Source organism: Neophocaena asiaeorientalis, unplaced genomic scaffold, assembly GCF_003031525.2.
Source record: "Neophocaena asiaeorientalis asiaeorientalis breed wild unplaced genomic scaffold, Neophocaena_asiaeorientalis_V1.1 scaffold9, whole genome shotgun sequence".
NCBI classification, from domain to species: Eukaryota; Metazoa; Chordata; class Mammalia; order Artiodactyla; family Phocoenidae; genus Neophocaena; species Neophocaena asiaeorientalis.
In genome coordinates, this window is record NW_020171825.1 from 722020 (window position 1) to 742306 (window position 20287).

The window sequence follows — 20287 nt, forward strand, 5'->3', positions numbered from 1 at the left end:
GGCATCTTGAGATGGCGGATCTTGTCCAGTGAATTCAAAACCCAGTTTTGAATACAAAAACCAGTTTCCTCACCGGTGCTCATATGGCCACTCAACTTCTGTGCTTTCCACTTTGCCCTCCAGTTATCTAATTTATTAACTTTGACAAGTAACCTCTTGGTTGTACATGATTTTATTCACAATTCATTTTTCTGACTCAAAGTGAACATGAGTGCCTTAATCCTCTAATGGGAATTAATTGCTTGTTTCAGTGCTTGACTCTGATCCTTTCTCAATCCCCACAGGGATGAGGCTCTTCCTGAAGGATCTGTGTTTGTTGTTCAAAACACAATCAGAAAGGTAATGATGTTTTTCTTGTGAAAGGAGCCAGAAATGCAGATTAGTTTTCTATTACATAAGTAGTATTCTCAAGCTAATATTATAAAGGATAAAATTCAGTAGATAAAATGTAGAAAACTATAATTTGATCATTCTATGAGGCTACATTATTTCCTAGAAAAGTTTAAATTTTTATTGCCAGGTTTTTGTTTTTGTTTTTAATGGAAATAAGCTATCTTCTGTGGAAGAAAGTTACTGAACTGATTTTCTACAGAGTTGGAATCCAACACCCTGTGGCTTAACCGTGATCATTTCTATGTAATATCAATCACCTGCCCAGGTATTTGCTTTGGCTCTGAAAAATGAAGGCCACAACTAATGCTTGATATGGCTTGATTCCCTCTCCCATTTATTACGTAGAATGTTCTTTTCTGTTTTATTTATAAGGGGCTTCCTTGAGAAGAATATAAGCTAGTAGATATATAAGATCTTTATAAAGGAAGGAGTTGGGGTGGAGAACTTAGGCGGGAACAGGGTCAAGGGGAAAAGGGAATTAATTAACCTTCATCGGGTCCTGAGGCCTGGCCCACAGTTGGCAGTCAGTAGTGATTAGCTCTTAGGGAGGCAGGATGAATGCAGTTTTAAAGAACAGGCATAGAAGTTCAGAGAGTTTAAATAACGTTCCCAGAGACCCACAGTTGTTTGTTAGGTGGTGGAGGTGGGAATTTGATTCAGGCCTGTCATTGTACCACAGTGTCCTTCTTCTTTACACTTACTGTGTGTGCACTGTGCCCTTTAATGGCCATCCAGCCCAATGATGTTCCCTGCAGGGGCTGGCCTGACCTGACCATCAGTGTCCTAGAGCAGGCCTACCTGGGAGCATCTACTTCACATTAAAGCAGAGATGCAAGTGCTCCTGATGGGCACTCTTCAAGTTGCTCTGGAAAAGCCCAAATGGCTCACCTACAGCTGTTTCTATCCGTTATTTATTGAATCAAGTACTTGCATTTTATTCAAGACTCCAACCATAACCCATTGCCGTGGAAGACAGACTGTAATGTATGAGCCTCAGAAGGTAGCATTCCCTTCTGCAGCAGCAGTGCTGCCCTCTCGTAGCCTGGCCCAGAGGTGTGTGTCAGGAGGGGCCCAGTGTGTTTGTTTCTGGCCTGAGTGAATCACAGGCATATTTTGAGTTAGCCCTGGCTGTGGTCTGAGCGGATCTGGCCAATGCAATAGTCTTTTCACATATTCTGATGGCTGTGACCTTCACAGCAGCCCTTGGAAATCAGCTGAACACGACATACAAGGAACAGGAGTATAGGGCGATAAGGAACGTGAAAAAGAAAAACTAAACCCAAAGCTAGCAGAGGAAGGAAATAATACAGATGAGAACAGAGGTGAATAGAGAAAAATCAATGAAACCAGGAGTTGATTTTCTTAAAAGAGCAACAAACTTTTTAACTAGATTAAGAAAAAAGAGAAGATGCAAATAACTAAAATCAAAAATGAAAGCAAGAACATTAAAACCCATTTTACAAAAATATAAAGGATTGTAAGAGAATACTGTGAACAATTGTATGGCAGCAAATTGGTAACCTAAATGAAATGGATAAATTCCTAGAAACACATTCTAAGACTGAATCATGATGAAATTGAAAATCTGAACAGACCTTAACTAGTAAGAAGATTGACTCAGTAATCAAAAGTCTCTCCACAATGAAAATTCCAGAACCAGATGGCTTCACTGGTGAAGTCTACCAAACATGTAAAGAGAATCAGCATGAGTTCTCCTCAAACTCTTCCCAAAAATTTAAAAGGAGGGAAACACTTCCAAACTCACTCAACGAGGCCAGCACAACTCTGATAACCGAAGCCAGAAGAAGACACTATAAGAAAAGTACAGACTAATATCTCTGACAAAGATTGATGCAAAAATTCTAAACAAAATACTAGCAAAGAGAATTCAATAACACATTAAAAGGATTATATACCATGACCAAGGGGGATTTATTCTTGGAATGCAAGGATGGTTCAACATATGAAAATCAGTCAATATAGTACACTACTGCTTTTTTTTTTTTTTTGGCGGTATGCAGGCCTCTCACTGCTGTGGCCTCTCCTGCTGTGGAGCACAGGCTCCAGACGTGTAGGCTCACAGGCCCAGCCACTCCACGGCATGTGGGATACTCCCAGACCAGGGCATGAACCTGTGTCCCCTGCATCGGCAGGCAGACTCTCAACCACTGTGCCACCAGGGAAGCCCTATAGTACACTACTTTAACAGAATGAAGGAAAAAAAAAAAACTATCATCTCAATTGATACGGAAAATCATTTGACAAGATTCAACACCACTTCCTGGTAAAACACTTAAACTAGGAATAGAAGGAAATTACCTCAGCCTAATAAAGGCTGTATATGACAAGCCCATAGCTAACATCACACTTAATGGTGAAAAAGCTTTATAGATAGGGGTGTTTGCCTTTACCACTTTTATTCAATATAGTGATAAAAGTTATACATGGACAATCAGGCAAGAAAAAGTAATAAAAGACATCCAAATTGGAAAGGAAGAAGTAGGATTCTGTCTGTTCACATGATCTTATGTAGAAAATCCTAACATTTCTACAAGAAAACTATTAAAACTAGTAAATGAATTCAGCAAAGTTGCAGGGTACAAAATCAGTGTACAAAAATCAGTTGCATTTCAATACATTAATGATGAACAATCCAAAAAAAGTTTTTTAAACAATTCCACTTACAATAACATCAAAAAGAATAAAATACTTAGGAAACTTAACCAAGGAGATGAAAGACTTGTACACTGAAAACTACAAAACATTGTTGAAATTAAATAGAAAGACCTCTTCATGGATTGGAAGACTTAATATTGTTAAGATGTCAGTACCACCTAAACAGATTTAATGCTATTCTTGTCAAAATTCCCAATAGTGTTTTTCTTTCAGGAAAAAAAAACCAAAACCCATCCTGAAATTCATACGGAATTTCAAGGGACCCCAAGTGAGCAGAGCAATCTTGAGGAAAAAACAAAAACCAATAAAGTTGGAGGTCTCATATGTCCTGATTTCAAAACATACTGCAAAGCTACAGCAATCAAAACAGCATGATATTGACATTAAGACAGATATGTAGATCAATTGAACACAACAGAGAATGCAGAAATAACCCAGAAATAAATCCTTAGATACATGGTCAAATGATTTTTGACAAAGGTGGAAAGACCAACAGGGAACAGATGGTCTTTTCAACAATTGGAACACTAGATATTTATATGCAAAAGAATGAAGTTGGGCCCTTACTTTACACTGTATACAAAGATTAACTCAACGTGGATAAAAGTGCTCAACATAAGAGCTAAAACTATAAAACTCTTAGGAGAAGACACAGGGCAAAAGCTTCATGACACTGGGCTTGGCAAGGGTTTCTTGGATATGACACCAGAATGACAGGCAATAAAAGCAAGAATTGGGTGATGTCAAAATTTAAAGCTTCTGTGCAGCAAAAAACACAATCAACAGAGTAAAAAGGTGACCTCAACCTATGAAATGGGAGAAAATATTTGCAAATCATATATCTAATAAGAGGTTAATATCCAAAAGATACAGAGAACTCCAGTAACTCAACAAAGAAAAAAAGTCTGATTAAAAAACAGGCACCAGGGCTTCCCTGGTGGTGCAGTGGTTAAGAATCCTCCTCCCAATGCAGGGGACATGGGTTCTAGCCCTGGTCAGGGAACTAGATCCCACATGCATGCCACAACTAAGAGTTTGCATGCCACAGCTAAGGAGCCAGTGAGCCGCAACTGAAGGAGCCGGCGAGCCGCAACTAAGGAGCCCTGCCTGCTGCAACTAAGACCCAGCACAACCAAGATAAATACAACAAAACAACAACAAAAGGAAAAACAGGCAAAGGACTTGAAGAAACATTTCTCCAAAGATATGCAATGGCCAACATGAAAAGATGTTCAACATCACTAATCATTACAGAAATGCAAATTAAGACTCACAATGAAACAAAATGAAAAGACAGCCCACAGCATGGGAGAAAATATTTGCAAACGAAGTGATCAACAAGGGAATTAATCTCCAAAATATACAACAGCTCGGGCTTCCCTGGTGGCGCAGTGGTTGAGGGTCCGCCTGCCGATGCAGGGGACACGGGTTCGTGCCCCGGTCCGGGAGGATCCCACAGGCCGTGGAGCAGCTGTGCCCATGGGCCATGGCCGCTGGGCCTGCGCATCTGGAGCCTGTTGCTCTGCAGTGGGAGAGGCCACAGCGGTGAGAGGCCCGCGTACCGCAAAAAAAACCCAAAAAACAACAACAACAAAAAATACAACAGCTCATGCAGCTCAATATCAAAAAAAACAAACAACCCGATCAAAAAATGGGTAGAAGACCTAAATAGACACTCAAAAGGAGACATACACGTGGCCAAAAAGCACATGAAATGATGCTCAACGTCGGTAATCACAGAAATGCAAATCAAAACTATTATGGGGTATCACCTCACACAGGTCAGAATGTCCATCATCAAAAAGTCTACAAATAATAAATGCTGGAGAGGGTGTGGAGAAAAGGGAACCCCCCCCTTACACTGTCGGCAGGAATGTAAATTGGTAGAACCACTATGGAGAACAGTATGGAGGTTCCTTAAAAGCTAAAAATAGAACTACTATATGATCCAGCAATCCCACTCCTGGGCATATATCCAAAGAAAACCATAATTCGAAAAGATACATACACCCCAGTGTTCACTGCAGCACTATTTACAATAGCCAAGACATGAAAGCAACCTAAATGTCCATCGACAGATGAATGGATAAAAAGATGTGGTATGTATATACAATGGAATATTACTCAGCCATAAAAGAGAACGAAATAATGCCATTTGCATCAACATGGATGGACCAAGAGATGATCATACTAAGTGAAGTAAATCAGAAAGAGAAAGACATATATAATATCACTCATGTGGACTCTCATTTAAAAAAATGATACAAATGAACTTATTTACAAAACAGAAAAAGACTCACAGATTTCAAAAACATTATGGTTACCAAAGGGGAAACATGGGGGGGGATAAATTAGGAGTTTGGGATTAACATACACACACTACTATATATAAAATAGATAACCAACAAGGACCTACTGTATAGCACAGGGAACTGTCCTCAATATTCTGTAATAACCAATATGGGTAAAGAATCTGAAAAAGAATGAATATATGAATATGTATAACTGAATCACTTTGCTATACACCTGAAACTAACACAACATTGTTAATCAACTATACTCCAATAAAAAAATTTAAAAAAACCCACAGTGAAATACCACCCCACACCCTTTAGGACGGCCACTATAAAAAAAGAGAGAGAGAGAAGGGAGGAAGGGAGGAAATAAGTACCAGTGGGGATGTGGAGAAATTGGAACCCTTGTGCACTGTAGGTGGGAGTATAAACTGGCCGTCACCAGCCTCTCTGGTCCCCAGAGTTGCTACATTACTGGCTTTCTCTTGGCGACACACTCCCGTCACCGGTATCCTAGTGAACTCCTCTCACCACCCGTCTAAGCAAGTAGCTCCCGAGGCACTGCTGCTTCCTGTCCCACGTCGAGCCTCCAGAAGGAAACAGTGGCCAAGCCGGGGGCCCCGTGAGGGAAGGCCCGGTGGTGCAGTGGTGCGAGGAACAGGCTCCTTTATCCCCGCTCTGTCCCTAAAGGCCACTCCCCGTGACCCATAAAGACAACAGATGGGAGAGGGCAACGAGATTCTGGAAGATAGGTAGATGAGTGCTGGCTGATTCAGCAGCCTCGAGACACCGGAAACCTAAATCCCTGCTGGGGAGCCTGCCAGCAGCGCCCCGGACGCCAGGGAAGCTCCCACTGCTGCCCTGTAGTTGTGTGAGGGCAGGGTGAGGGGTGGAAAAGGAGGAGGGGGCCGTCTGAGCGGGAAGCAGAGACCCCGACCGTCCCTCTGCCCAGCAGGGCAAGGGTGGGTTACTGTCGGGAGAGGTTTAGCGGGAAGTCTGGTGTCGGGAGGACCAGGCCCAGCCGAGGGTGCAGGCGAGGGGCACCCTAAAGAAAGACGGGTAGGGAGAGGAGTCCACATTCCTGTGGATTCCATTATCCAGCCCTCACGCCAGGCCGGCCAGTCGACAGGCTCCCCCTCACACACAGCTTCCTGCATGGTGTCCCACTTTCCACGTGAAAGGCCAGCCAAGAATACTGAGATGCTTGAAGAAAACCTCTTAAAGAAACATAAAACAAGGAGAAGAGAGGAATTTAGGAGAAGTAGAGGCAATACTGGGAAAGATAAAAACTTAAAACCCCTCCAAATTCATGATGAGGAGAGATGGGATTATGCTGAGAAAGAACTGGATGCTAACACTACAAGAAAACTATTAAAACTAGTAAATGAATTCAGCAAAGTTGCAGGGTACAAAATCAGTGTACAAAAATCAGTTGCATTTCAATACATTAATGATGAACAATCCAAAAAAAGTTTTTTAAACAATTCCACTTACAATAACATCAAAAAGAATAAAATACTTAGGAAACTTAACCAAGGAGATGAAAGACTTGTACACTGAAAACTACAAAACATTGTTGAAATTAAATAGAAAGACCTCTTCATGGATTGGAAGACTTAATATTGTTAAGATGTCAGTACCACCTAAACAGATTTAATGCTATTCTTGTCAAAATTCCCAATAGTGTTTTTCTTTCAGGAAAAAAAAACCAAAACCCATCCTGAAATTCATACGGAATTTCAAGGGACCCCAAGTGAGCAGAGCAATCTTGAGGAAAAAACAAAAACCAATAAAGTTGGAGGTCTCATATGTCCTGATTTCAAAACATACTGCAAAGCTACAGCAATCAAAACAGCATGATATTGACATTAAGACAGATATGTAGATCAATTGAACACAACAGAGAATGCAGAAATAACCCAGAAATAAATCCTTAGATACATGGTCAAATGATTTTTGACAAAGGTGGAAAGACCAACAGGGAACAGATGGTCTTTTCAACAATTGGAACACTAGATATTTATATGCAAAAGAATGAAGTTGGGCCCTTACTTTACACTGTATACAAAGATTAACTCAACGTGGATAAAAGTGCTCAACATAAGAGCTAAAACTATAAAACTCTTAGGAGAAGACACAGGGCAAAAGCTTCATGACACTGGGCTTGGCAAGGGTTTCTTGGATATGACACCAGAATGACAGGCAATAAAAGCAAGAATTGGGTGATGTCAAAATTTAAAGCTTCTGTGCAGCAAAAAACACAATCAACAGAGTAAAAAGGTGACCTCAACCTATGAAATGGGAGAAAATATTTGCAAATCATATATCTAATAAGAGGTTAATATCCAAAAGATACAGAGAACTCCAGTAACTCAACAAAGAAAAAAAGTCTGATTAAAAAACAGGCACCAGGGCTTCCCTGGTGGTGCAGTGGTTAAGAATCCTCCTCCCAATGCAGGGGACATGGGTTCTAGCCCTGGTCAGGGAACTAGATCCCACATGCATGCCACAACTAAGAGTTTGCATGCCACAGCTAAGGAGCCAGTGAGCCGCAACTGAAGGAGCCGGCGAGCCGCAACTAAGGAGCCCTGCCTGCTGCAACTAAGACCCAGCACAACCAAGATAAATACAACAAAACAACAACAAAAGGAAAAACAGGCAAAGGACTTGAAGAAACATTTCTCCAAAGATATGCAATGGCCAACATGAAAAGATGTTCAACATCACTAATCATTACAGAAATGCAAATTAAGACTCACAATGAAACAAAATGAAAAGACAGCCCACAGCATGGGAGAAAATATTTGCAAACGAAGTGATCAACAAGGGAATTAATCTCCAAAATATACAACAGCTCGGGCTTCCCTGGTGGCGCAGTGGTTGAGGGTCCGCCTGCCGATGCAGGGGACACGGGTTCGTGCCCCGGTCCGGGAGGATCCCACAGGCCGTGGAGCAGCTGTGCCCATGGGCCATGGCCGCTGGGCCTGCGCATCTGGAGCCTGTTGCTCTGCAGTGGGAGAGGCCACAGCGGTGAGAGGCCCGCGTACCGCAAAAAAAACCCAAAAAACAACAACAACAAAAAATACAACAGCTCATGCAGCTCAATATCAAAAAAAACAAACAACCCGATCAAAAAATGGGTAGAAGACCTAAATAGACACTCAAAAGGAGACATACACGTGGCCAAAAAGCACATGAAATGATGCTCAACGTCGGTAATCACAGAAATGCAAATCAAAACTATTATGGGGTATCACCTCACACAGGTCAGAATGTCCATCATCAAAAAGTCTACAAATAATAAATGCTGGAGAGGGTGTGGAGAAAAGGGAACCCCCCCCTTACACTGTCGGCAGGAATGTAAATTGGTAGAACCACTATGGAGAACAGTATGGAGGTTCCTTAAAAGCTAAAAATAGAACTACTATATGATCCAGCAATCCCACTCCTGGGCATATATCCAAAGAAAACCATAATTCGAAAAGATACATACACCCCAGTGTTCACTGCAGCACTATTTACAATAGCCAAGACATGAAAGCAACCTAAATGTCCATCGACAGATGAATGGATAAAAAGATGTGGTATGTATATACAATGGAATATTACTCAGCCATAAAAGAGAACGAAATAATGCCATTTGCATCAACATGGATGGACCAAGAGATGATCATACTAAGTGAAGTAAATCAGAAAGAGAAAGACATATATAATATCACTCATGTGGACTCTCATTTAAAAAAATGATACAAATGAACTTATTTACAAAACAGAAAAAGACTCACAGATTTCAAAAACATTATGGTTACCAAAGGGGAAACATGGGGGGGGATAAATTAGGAGTTTGGGATTAACATACACACACTACTATATATAAAATAGATAACCAACAAGGACCTACTGTATAGCACAGGGAACTGTCCTCAATATTCTGTAATAACCAATATGGGTAAAGAATCTGAAAAAGAATGAATATATGAATATGTATAACTGAATCACTTTGCTATACACCTGAAACTAACACAACATTGTTAATCAACTATACTCCAATAAAAAAATTTAAAAAAACCCACAGTGAAATACCACCCCACACCCTTTAGGACGGCCACTATAAAAAAAGAGAGAGAGAGAAGGGAGGAAGGGAGGAAATAAGTACCAGTGGGGATGTGGAGAAATTGGAACCCTTGTGCACTGTAGGTGGGAGTATAAACTGGCCGTCACCAGCCTCTCTGGTCCCCAGAGTTGCTACATTACTGGCTTTCTCTTGGCGACACACTCCCGTCACCGGTATCCTAGTGAACTCCTCTCACCACCCGTCTAAGCAAGTAGCTCCCGAGGCACTGCTGCTTCCTGTCCCACGTCGAGCCTCCAGAAGGAAACAGTGGCCAAGCCGGGGGCCCCGTGAGGGAAGGCCCGGTGGTGCAGTGGTGCGAGGAACAGGCTCCTTTATCCCCGCTCTGTCCCTAAAGGCCACTCCCCGTGACCCATAAAGACAACAGATGGGAGAGGGCAACGAGATTCTGGAAGATAGGTAGATGAGTGCTGGCTGATTCAGCAGCCTCGAGACACCGGAAACCTAAATCCCTGCTGGGGAGCCTGCCAGCAGCGCCCCGGACGCCAGGGAAGCTCCCACTGCTGCCCTGTAGTTGTGTGAGGGCAGGGTGAGGGGTGGAAAAGGAGGAGGGGGCCGTCTGAGCGGGAAGCAGAGACCCCGACCGTCCCTCTGCCCAGCAGGGCAAGGGTGGGTTACTGTCGGGAGAGGTTTAGCGGGAAGTCTGGTGTCGGGAGGACCAGGCCCAGCCGAGGGTGCAGGCGAGGGGCACCCTAAAGAAAGACGGGTAGGGAGAGGAGTCCACATTCCTGTGGATTCCATTATCCAGCCCTCACGCCAGGCCGGCCAGTCGACAGGCTCCCCCTCACACACAGCTTCCTGCATGGTGTCCCACTTTCCACGTGAAAGGCCAGCCAAGAATACTGAGATGCTTGAAGAAAACCTCTTAAAGAAACATAAAACAAGGAGAAGAGAGGAATTTAGGAGAAGTAGAGGCAATACTGGGAAAGATAAAAACTTAAAACCCCTCCAAATTCATGATGAGGAGAGATGGGATTATGCTGAGAAAGAACTGGATGCTAACGAAATGAGGGAACAGGAAAAAGATCTTGGAAATAAATATGGTGGCAAAAGTATTTTTCAAAATAATAGAAGTGCTGAAAGATAATAGACTACAAAAAGAAAATTGGGAGATTAATCCAGGATATGCAACATCTGAGTTCTGGAGACCCAGAAAGAGAACAGGAAGGAAGGAGAGGGAAGAAAATTCCTAGGACCCAAGATAATGAGTCTTCAGATGGAAGTTTCTGGCACAATGAATGAAAAAAATCCCACATGGAGACTCCTTATTATAGAACCTCACAATCCAAGGGCGAAAAGAAGCCCCTAGGAGCCTCCAGAGAAGAACCTGAGTCCCGTACAGATGGTTGTGGGTCCCAACGGCCCTGGACGTCTCAGCATGGACGGGAGCATCAGAAGACAAGGAAGAAACGACTTCAAAATTCTGGAAGAAAGCAGTGAGAAATCTCACCTAGTTACACTGTTAATTGAGGTTGGGAAAGAACGAGCTTCAGTAAAATGAGGGAGTCAACCAAGAAGGGGCCGTGGGACGCAGGGACAGGGCTCTGGGAGAAGCGTGGGATGCACCGCAGACCAGGCTGGAGCAGGAGGGCCGCCGGGAGCCACAGCTCCCGGGAGGAAGGGAAGCCACGGGGGGTCAGGGACAAAAGGGTTCCTCAGGCGCCTTCAGAAAACATGAGGCCAGAGGGCTGTCAGAGGAACTGGAGCAAAGCGCAAAAAAGGAAAGAAGGCCGAAGCAATTTTCAATTCCAAAAAAAACAAAAAGTTGTCCAAGAAAGGAAATTAATCATAGTACACTATGTGCCTTATCTGAGAACAGTGTCTACATAGTCTTAATGCTGAACTGAATATGGATTTGACCAAAAATTGTGATGTGAGCCTATTGGAGGAATGTGGGGCGAGAGGCAGGCGCCAGGCTCTACGGCAGGAACGTCTGACGCAGCCTTACCGAGTGGGTGGGACCGGCCCGGGTGTAAACTCCTGCACCACCACAGCAGTCCTCCAGGCAGGTGGCTGTCTGCCTCCTCTGACAGTCCAGGAAGCCGGGGCACAGAGAAGTTAAGTTGTTTGCCTAAAGTCACACAGCTAATAAGTGACAGAGCCAGGATTTCAACCCAGGGAAGTTGGTTCTAAAGTCTGTGCTTTAAACCGCTGTGCTCACCTGCTTTGGGTAGGAAGGCAGACAATTTAAAACATCGGGAAGCAGTGGTATAACCAACAACGTGGAGACAAATACCAAATGCAACAACAGTTCAGGGCCTTAAACAGGTCTCTTCAAGGGAGTGGGAATGGGTAGGGATTTTATTTTCCTTGTAAAGTTATTTGACTTTATCTTACGGACACGTGTTGCTTTAAAATCTAATCAAAGGGTGGGGACACAAGAGCACCAGCGATCAGGACCTCCAGTGTCAACTGGTCTGGCCCCGGCCCATCTGTGCGGCCTCAGTCCTCACCGACCCGACTCGGCCTTTAGGGACTGGGCGGTTTCGCTGCGCTCTCAACTCTTCACGTTCTGGTAGCGAACAAGGCAAGGAGTGGTTTAGAGAACATGCGCCACGAGCCAACCAGGGTGACGGAGGGCTGTGGTGGGTGGGTGCCGCTCAGGGAGGGTGTCACCGGGGAAGGGAGGCAAGGGCTCACGGCCACAGGCTCCAACAGGCTTAGCCCTGGAGAGTGTGCGGCCAGGCCCCTGGGGGCTGCATGGGGACAGGCCGGAGGGACCAGGCAGCGGGCCCACCAGGGTTCTGGGGGACAGCCCCGGCGAGGGTGGGAGCCGTGCATCCCACTTTGACCTGGAGTTGTTATTGCCAGAACATGCTGGAAGGTGGATGCAAGTGTGGGAGAGGGAAGGCGGGGCTGGCTGGGCTCCCGCCCGCCCTAGGCACCCCCTCCGTCTCTCCATCCTCCCAGGCACGCCCTCCCGCAGCAGCAGTGGGCCTGCCGCCTCCTCAGCCCCTGCACCTCTGAGTCCAGGCTCTCCTCATTCACAGCTTGACTTGCATACCTGGGCAGCCGCCGCTTAAGCCCCACCACTCTGGTCTGCCCTTCCTCTGCGGTCAGTCACTACAACGAGAGCTCCCATCCTGTCTCTGTCCTGCTGAAGGCTGGCGGCTGAGACCGAGGTGGCAGAGAGGAAGGGTCGGCCCGAGTGGGCAGCTGTGATGGCCTCTGGACACCACCCATCCTCCCTGGACGCCCTGAGGAGGTGGGGCGAGGCCCAGACCCCCAGACCAGCCCGTGTCTGCTGGGAAGAAAGTCGAGTCCTGTGAGTTAAGTGTGACTTCTCCAAGGGCCACTTGGCCATGTGACTGGCGGCAGAGCCCGCTTGGCACACCGGGGCCATGTCCCTCGGTGTCTGAAGGGCTGGTGGGGGCAAGTGGGGCAGCTAGATGCCAGGCTTGGAAGAGGGGCCCATACATTTAACTTTTCGTTTCCATTTTTGTTTGAGTCATTCTTACACAAATCACTTTGGTCGGTTATGTAATAATCTGTGGCCCAGACCCAGGAAGCGGGGTAAATATTTACCTTCTCTCTCACTGGAGCCATGGTCGGTCGCTGGGCTGAGTCACAGGGAGGCAGTGTCACCCTCTAGGACCTTGAAGAAGGAAGGAACACAGAAAGGTGCAGCTAACGTTTTGCTGTGTCTTGTCAGGGCCAGAATGTAAATTTAGTGCTGAAACCGGAATTCTCTTTGGTAGCCGATGACAGGTGATTATTCATGTATATAAATATACACGTGTGTGTGTGTGTGTGTGTGTGTGTGTGTGTATATATGTTTCTATTTGCTTATCGTTTTTTTTACTTTTCTGTAATATTTACTGTTTAAAGTCCTCTTAAAGAGATTGAAAACTAACTGCTCTACAAAACCTCACTTCTACAGGGCTTGCCGCCACGACAGGCTGCGTCATCTGACACGAGTCGCTCTTCCTGGAACCCTGCCTGGGAAGGGTGTCTGGTCGGGAGTGGAGGCCCGGGGCGAGGCCACCCGTTTCCCCGCCGCGCGGGACCTGTGCGTCCGTCCTCGCTCGCTCGCAGCTCCCGGCTGCATGGCCCACGTGTTCGTGTACGGGACCCTGAAGACGGGCCAGCCCAACCACCGGGTCCTGCTGGAGAGCGCCCACGGTCGCGCGGTCTTCCGGGGCTGGGGTCGCACGGTCGAGCCGTACCCGCTGGTGATCGCGGGGCAGCGCAACATCCCGCGGCTGCTGAACCTGCCGGGCCAGGGGCGCCGAGTGGCTGGGGAGGTCTACGCCGTGGACGAGCAGATGCTGCGCTTTCTGGACGAGTTCGAAGGCTGCCCGGACATGTACCAGCGCACCCGGGTGACAGTCGCTGTTGAGGGGGCGGGCGGGACCCTACAGTGCTTCGTGTACAGCACGGCCACCTACCCGCCCGAGTGGGTCCACCTCCCGTACCACGACGATTACGACTCACAGGGGGAGCACGGGCTTCGCTACAGTCCGCGGGAAAGCAGATGAGAAGTGCGAGGGGAGCGGCCGCCCGAGGACCGAGAGCCTGGTGGTTGGAAGATGGCCTCGCTGGTCCGCACTCACTGAATGCAAAAGCCCGAGAACACCCTTTGAAACAAACATTTATAAATCTCTATGGGGGGTGGGGGGGGCAGCCGATTTCCCAAATAATTTTGACATGACTAATAACAAGATTGTTTCCGGAAATCTGTCTTACTGATGCTGCTTTAGTGCTTGCGGCTTAAAGAGCATCGTGGGCTTGAACGTACTGGACGAGAAAAACTCAGGATTTTAATTCCCCTAAATGACATTTTGAAAACTCATGTCATGCTTTTCTTATGTTTTTTGTTTTTTCCTTTGCTTTGCTTTAGTTTGAAGATAACATTTAAAATGAATATAAAGACTTTGTGTGGCAGCTAGATTTTAACAGCCCTGCTCTATCAGTTCTGTCTGACCTGTAGCACTGAGAAATTTTTTTAAAGTTGATTTTAGACGTCTCAATGTAATAAAAGAACCTCAAGGAAAACACGCTGTATTTTAGAGTACTTCTGAATATATATAACATCATTCTTCATAATTTTCAGATCAGGCTTATTACAGAGATTATTAAAGATCATTTAAGGTTAAACTAGATGTTTTGGGAAATCAAATATAAAAGTATTGGTGCTATTGTTGGCCCTCTTTTTAAGTCTCCTTATTTGGTAGAAGGTTCTTTTCATTCTCATCTGGCAAAATAGCAAGCGTCCACTTGCTGGCAGAGCAGCTGAACACCCCAGTTTCAGACGGAAGCTCACAGGAGCGCAGGGCAAGGCGCGGTCCCTGCCCCCACAATTGAGTAGCGTTTGGGGGCGGGCCTTTTGGAGAAGAACCAACACATCAGTAATTTGTTTTTCAGGCCTGACAGAAAGCTTCGCTTCCAAATACAAACAGCACCTAAAATAAATTTAGCAAGGCACGAAGTACCAATTACTACCCACCTCCATCCGATAATCTGTCAGGGTTAGAGTCAAATAAGCGTAGGACTCTGCCTCTGCTTCCTTACCGGCAAAGTACGAAATGTATTCTGCGAATTTCAGAGCCAGGTGAAAACGCAGCGGCTGGTCCCGAGTTAAGCTCGTTCTCCACTGGGAGAGCTCACTCGCTCTTCAGCTTAACGGTAGACTGTGATCTGTAACTGCATCTGGCACAAAAGCATGACCGTGATTTTTAGCCCTTTTTTCTTAATTGGAAACTTGCTTCACAAAAACACAGAAAGGCGAGTATGGGTGTCAGCTGATGAGCTGTGGCAGCCCCCGCCCACCACCACTGGGCCAGGGGAGCCCCGAGTGGTACCCACGCCGGTGCCCTGTGACGGGGAAGGGGGTCCACACTCACCGTTAGAGCCACACAGGAGGGATTTCCAGGACCATCATCTGCGCTGTCTGGGCTTCAGGAGGTTATGAACGACCAGAAGCAGGAGTTAGGTCCTCAAGCAGGATGAAGCAGGTAATCAGGTTACAAAGTGGCAAATGCTAACAACGAAACTGAGGGCCAAGAACTGGGATTTAGGATCCTGATGAAACACTAGTATTTAAAGTCCACTGGCACAGCCCATAGCCTCTTACGTACATTGTCTTCATTCAAAAAAAGGGCAAACTAATATTTAGACAAATGTTCAGTTTTATTGATTTAATTATGACACTAGGAAATCTCACAGAAGTACAAATCTTTTTTTTTTTTGCAGTACGCGGGCCTCTCACTGTTGTGGCCTCCCCCGTTGAGGAGCACAGGCTCCGGACGCTTAGGCTCAGCGGCCATGGCTCACGGGCCCAGCCGCTCCGCGGCATGTGGGATCTTCCCAGACAGGGGCACGAACCTGCGTCCCCTGCATCGGCAGGCGGACTCTCAGCCACTGCACCACCAGGGAAGCCCAGAAGTACAAATCTTATGTACAAGTATTTATATCAATAAAAATTTCCATTGGTGATTTTTTGGCAGAATGCTGGTCTTGACTATATGTGGAATAAATATGACCATGTAAAATCTGCTACACAGGGGTGTTCCTGCAAAATGCTTGAATAAATTGAGTGTGAAAGGACAATAATACGAATGGCTAATTAAATCGGGTGATGACTGAAAGGCTATAAATACTTCATTCCAGTTCCACTAGCAGATCTCCTTCTCCAACTGTGTCTCCAGCTTTACAATGCACCGATTTCACCTTGAATTAAAAAAGGGGGGGGAGAGTAAGAATTATTAACTAGACCAGGAGGAAGCAATCTCGTCATCCATTTCTGGAAATGAAGGGAGAGCCTGGCGGGCTTTGGAGCACAGACAGAACATTCGGAGGTAGGGTGTCCATCATAGGGGACCTCGAGCACAGGGATGTCCTCGCTGCCGCCGTGGGCTGTGAGTCGCCACGTTCCCCTCCTTATCTTTGTCGGTCCTAAAAGCTGCTGGTCGCAGGGCATCTGTGCTGTCCTTTGCACAGGGTGCCCTCGGGGGTCTCAGCTGGCAGTGATTATGCTGGATGAGTCTCCACACCCGGGAGAGTTAATGGTGTACTTAGTGTTAAACAGACAAACCCACTCACAATTACACAAGAGTCAAAACAGGTACTAATTAACAGGAGAAATTCCCTAGCCTGACCAGAAGCCTCCTTCTGAAGGGAAATGAAATTCCTCAGAGAACGAGCGCTGCTCTTGGCGGCGCGACGCGGGGCAGGCACTGGGCTCCCGTGACGCTGCCTCCGTGCCCTTTCACTCCACTGATTTCTCCCCATTTTAGTCAACTTTTGCTTTCCCAAATTTGTGTTCACTTTTAAAACTAGAGACAGTCATTTGACTTGGAAGTTCTTGCTGGGGCATGAAGATGAATGATGATGGGTTGGAAGTTAACTGACCGTCTGGGCAAGTGGCAAACAGGAAAAGTGGAGAGACGTGGGGTTGGGTGCCCTGGCCTGTGTCCCCTCGTCTCTGCCATGAGCCAGCAGCAGCGAGAAGGGCCTTCTCCCCTAGAGTTCCAACCCGGGGTCTCTCGGGACCAAGAGAAGCTGTGCAGTGACACTTGACAGGCCTCGTTCCACAGGAGCTATTTGCACTGAAGTGGCTGCTTTTCATGATCTGAAGCCGCCGGTGTTTTTACAGGATGTATTTGTCATGATGCTGCGACTCCAGAGTGGAGGACCTGCTTCCACTGTGAACGGGCCCCCGGGAGGAAAACTGGCCTCTCAAAGCAAAAACTGCCAGCCCCAGGCTCAGGGGCCCAGTCCTCCCCGCCCTGTGGGGCAGGGCCAACGTGCAAGTTCACCCAGAGCCCATCACCACCCCGACAGCACCAGGGCCTCCCCAGGAGACCCAGGCCCCGAGGACACAGACCACGCAGACGGGGAGGGAGCTAAGGCCATGTTCACTTTGGCGTCAGTGCCTCAGTCCAGCACACGGGCCGCTGGTGCATCTGATGTATATTCTGGGCCCCCAAACGAGGCCAAGCGCTCATCACAGAGGGGAAACCTCATGACAGTAATGCAGCGTAAATACTGACTAACCCCAAGGGACAAACAGAACAATTTTTACAAGAGCAGAAACCAACACTTCGTTCATTTCTTAAAGGGTCATCAGGTATGAAAAGCAGGATTCCCCCGAAGCTGCAGAGCATGCCAGTCTCCTCTCCCAAACCCCGAGGACACTGGGTGCAGCCGTCTGATGGCCCTCCAGCCTGGTCACACCCTGGGCCTCTGCCCTCCTGGCTGGGGCTGGACTGGGGTGTCCCCCTAGGCCTGTTCTCTGAACATCGGTTTCATTTCCTTTGGGGCAGGCAACTGGAGGCTGTGTCTCTGATGCAGACTTCACTGGCAGCTGACAGTACCTTCTGCCAGGACACCCACTGTCCCCACGGCTCAATCGCGCCTTCCAGGCATGGCCACAGTGCAGGACACAGCCAACCTACACTGCTGTCCCCACCCCACCCGACCTGCCCCGCCTCTCCTCGCTCCACTGTGTGGTACTTTCAAACCAAACCATCCTTCAGAAAAGGATCATTCTGCTACAAGTGGTGCCTTTCTAGTCGCAGGAAGAATAATGAAGTTACTGCTTAAAAAGACTTTTCTATTTTCTTCAATGAGAAAATTCATTTAAGAACTTTTACTCTTAACAGATTTCAGTACTAATACATCTTTTTTTCCTCCCTAAATCGTCAGGTCCCACGCGTGGATGTGGGTCTTTCAGCTCCTTTTTTTTTTTTTTAATTTATTACCCATTTACTTATTTTTGGCTGCGCCGGTTCTTCGTTGTGGTATGCGGGATCTTTAGTTGCGGACTCTTAGTTGCGGCATGCAAGCAGGATCTGGGGATCGAACCCGGGCCTCCTGCACTGGGAACACAGAGTCTTACCCACTGGACCACAAGGGAAGTCCCCCTTTCAGCTCATCTTGATCTAAAAGTGAATTGTTCTCTTTGTGGAGAAATTATCTTGAAAAGTTGCATTAATTTTTTTTTTTTTTGCGGTTACACGGGCCTCTCACTGTTGTGGCCTCTCCCATTGCGGAGCACAGGCTCCAGACGCGCAGGCTCAGCGGCCATGGCTCACAGGCCCAGCCGCTCCGTGGCATGTGGGATCTTCCCGGACCGGGGCACGAACCCGTGTCCCCTGCATCGGCAGGCGACCTCTCAACCACTGCGCCACCAGGGAAGCCCCGAGTTGCATTAATTTTTGCAATCTCTAAAACCATTTCCTGCTGTGTCACCTAAGTCTCAGATAACTAACTGCCTCTAAGACAGATGTAAACATTAAAAATTAAAGACCCCTTAATTCGAAAGACATTAAGGTGAAGAACAGTTGTTCTTTGACTCCCTGGATGTCACACAGACTCTCCTGGAAGGCCTGCAGGTCACGTGGATGCAGAACACAGGGAGCCCCGATTGCAGCGCCCTCGTCCACAAGAGGGAGAGGCTGGGAGAGACCCCGTCCGCCGTCCCCCTAAGGCCCTAACCGTCCAAGATTCCAAGGTGGAGGTTCTGCTTCCTGTCACAGCGGCCTGGGCTGGTGGGACCTTGGGGACATACCTTGCCAGTTTTCCCAGCTGTCATACTGTTCTGCATCTTCATGGCTTCAATCACACAAATTTCCTGACCTTCTGCTACCTGGAAAATGAACAAAAAGTGGACAGAAGTTTTAAGAGCATTTGAATTTTGCAACAATGTTGAAGAGTGAGGCCATTAAGAGGATCTTTTTGTCAAATGCTCTGAAACATAATCCAAACAGCAGCAATAGCCTCTAATACTTTGTATTCCAAGTACATCTTCGGGGACCGCAGAGAAAGGCCATTCCTTCTATCATCAAGCCCTTGTTAGAAAAACATCCCTGATATTGGAGGCTGTGGGTGCTGCTTGTGGGGCCTCCCCTGGGAATCTCTGAATCTGCCTCTGCCACAGAGCTGTGGCAGAAATGGAATGCCTTCCACTTACGTGAAACGTCCAGGATTAGCACGTCTCTACGGACAGAAAGATCTGTGGCTTCCAGGGGCGGAGGGGAAGGGGGAGTGCTTGCGGGTGGGTGCAGAGGTTCTGCGGGTGGGTGCAGAGGTTCTGCAGGGGTGATGAAGTGCTCTAGGATTGACTGTGGCGATGGTTGCACAATTCTGTGAACAGACGAAAACCACTGAAGTGTACATGTTAAAGGGGTGATTGTATTGTATTGTGAAGTTTTATCTCAGTAAAGCTGTTAGCAAAAAATCGAGTTTCTGTCTGTAGCCCTGGGGGGCTGGGAACAACAGCCAAGCACCCAGGCCATGGGGACCGCTCTCCCAGCCTTTGCATGGCATGCCAAGGACTGACAACCGGTGGCTCCCAGAAAGCGCCTTCAGGAAGGGATTTCTGGAGCTCCACCCATTCCTTGCAAGGAGGCCGGTAGCTCCCAGGGGCACTGGCTCAAGCTTCGTGCTCAGCTGTTTGCCTTCTGGAGTGAGGGAAATCCAGGCGGAGCTGAGTATAAATCCCCTGGGGTTAAACCTGGGACTCCCACCCAGGAGTCAGCTGTGACTAAAGGCCCTTGTATCTATTCTCCTTACTCTGCCCTTGATGGGTAAGCACCAAGGAGCTGGGCTTGCATTTTTCTCCTATCTTTGTGAAAAGGGCCTTGAAGTCTTTGAAATGGGAGAGTTGAATTTCCTGGGGCACCCGGCTGTGTGGGGTGCTGGTAGGCATCCTGGCGTGGGGCTCCTGGACCTTTGTGCTCATCCAGCGTTGCAGAAGTGCCTGGAGAATGTTCTTTCCTGAAATCCCCAGATGATCTCCAAGCCCCGCTCCCAGCCCCCCGTGGGGCACAAGCTGTCTCGCTGGCATGGG

The 20287-nt window shown here is 47.1% G+C and overlaps 2 protein-coding genes across 6 annotated transcripts in view; one reads left to right on the forward strand and one right to left on the reverse strand.

Moving 5' to 3' along the window:
• GGACT (gamma-glutamylamine cyclotransferase) overlaps positions 1 to 15761 on the forward strand; it is a 52093-nt gene extending 36332 nt beyond the window's left edge. For 3 of the 5 annotated variants that reach the window (XM_024740102.1, XM_024740086.1, XM_024740092.1), the window contains 2 exons: positions 285 to 339; positions 13376 to 15761. In XM_024740102.1, the coding sequence (XP_024595870.1) occupies positions 287 to 339; positions 13376 to 13973 (651 nt within the window). In that variant the 5' untranslated portion in view covers positions 285 to 286 and the 3' untranslated portion in view covers positions 13974 to 15761. Of the gene's footprint in view, positions 1 to 284; positions 340 to 12146; positions 13204 to 13375 lie in introns of those variants that run through there. The other 2 variants (XM_024740119.1, XM_024740112.1) reach the window with 2 other exon arrangements.
• Positions 15762 to 15827: 66 nt separating this feature from the next.
• PCCA (propionyl-CoA carboxylase subunit alpha) overlaps positions 15828 to 20287 on the reverse strand; it is a 353227-nt gene continuing 348767 nt past the window's right edge. The window contains exons 23-24 of the mRNA XM_024739985.1: positions 19007 to 19084; positions 15828 to 16164 (exon numbers count right to left, since the gene is read on the reverse strand). Of these exons, the coding sequence (XP_024595753.1) occupies positions 16096 to 16164; positions 19007 to 19084 (147 nt within the window). The 3' untranslated portion in view covers positions 15828 to 16095. The remainder of the gene's footprint in view (positions 16165 to 19006; positions 19085 to 20287) is intronic.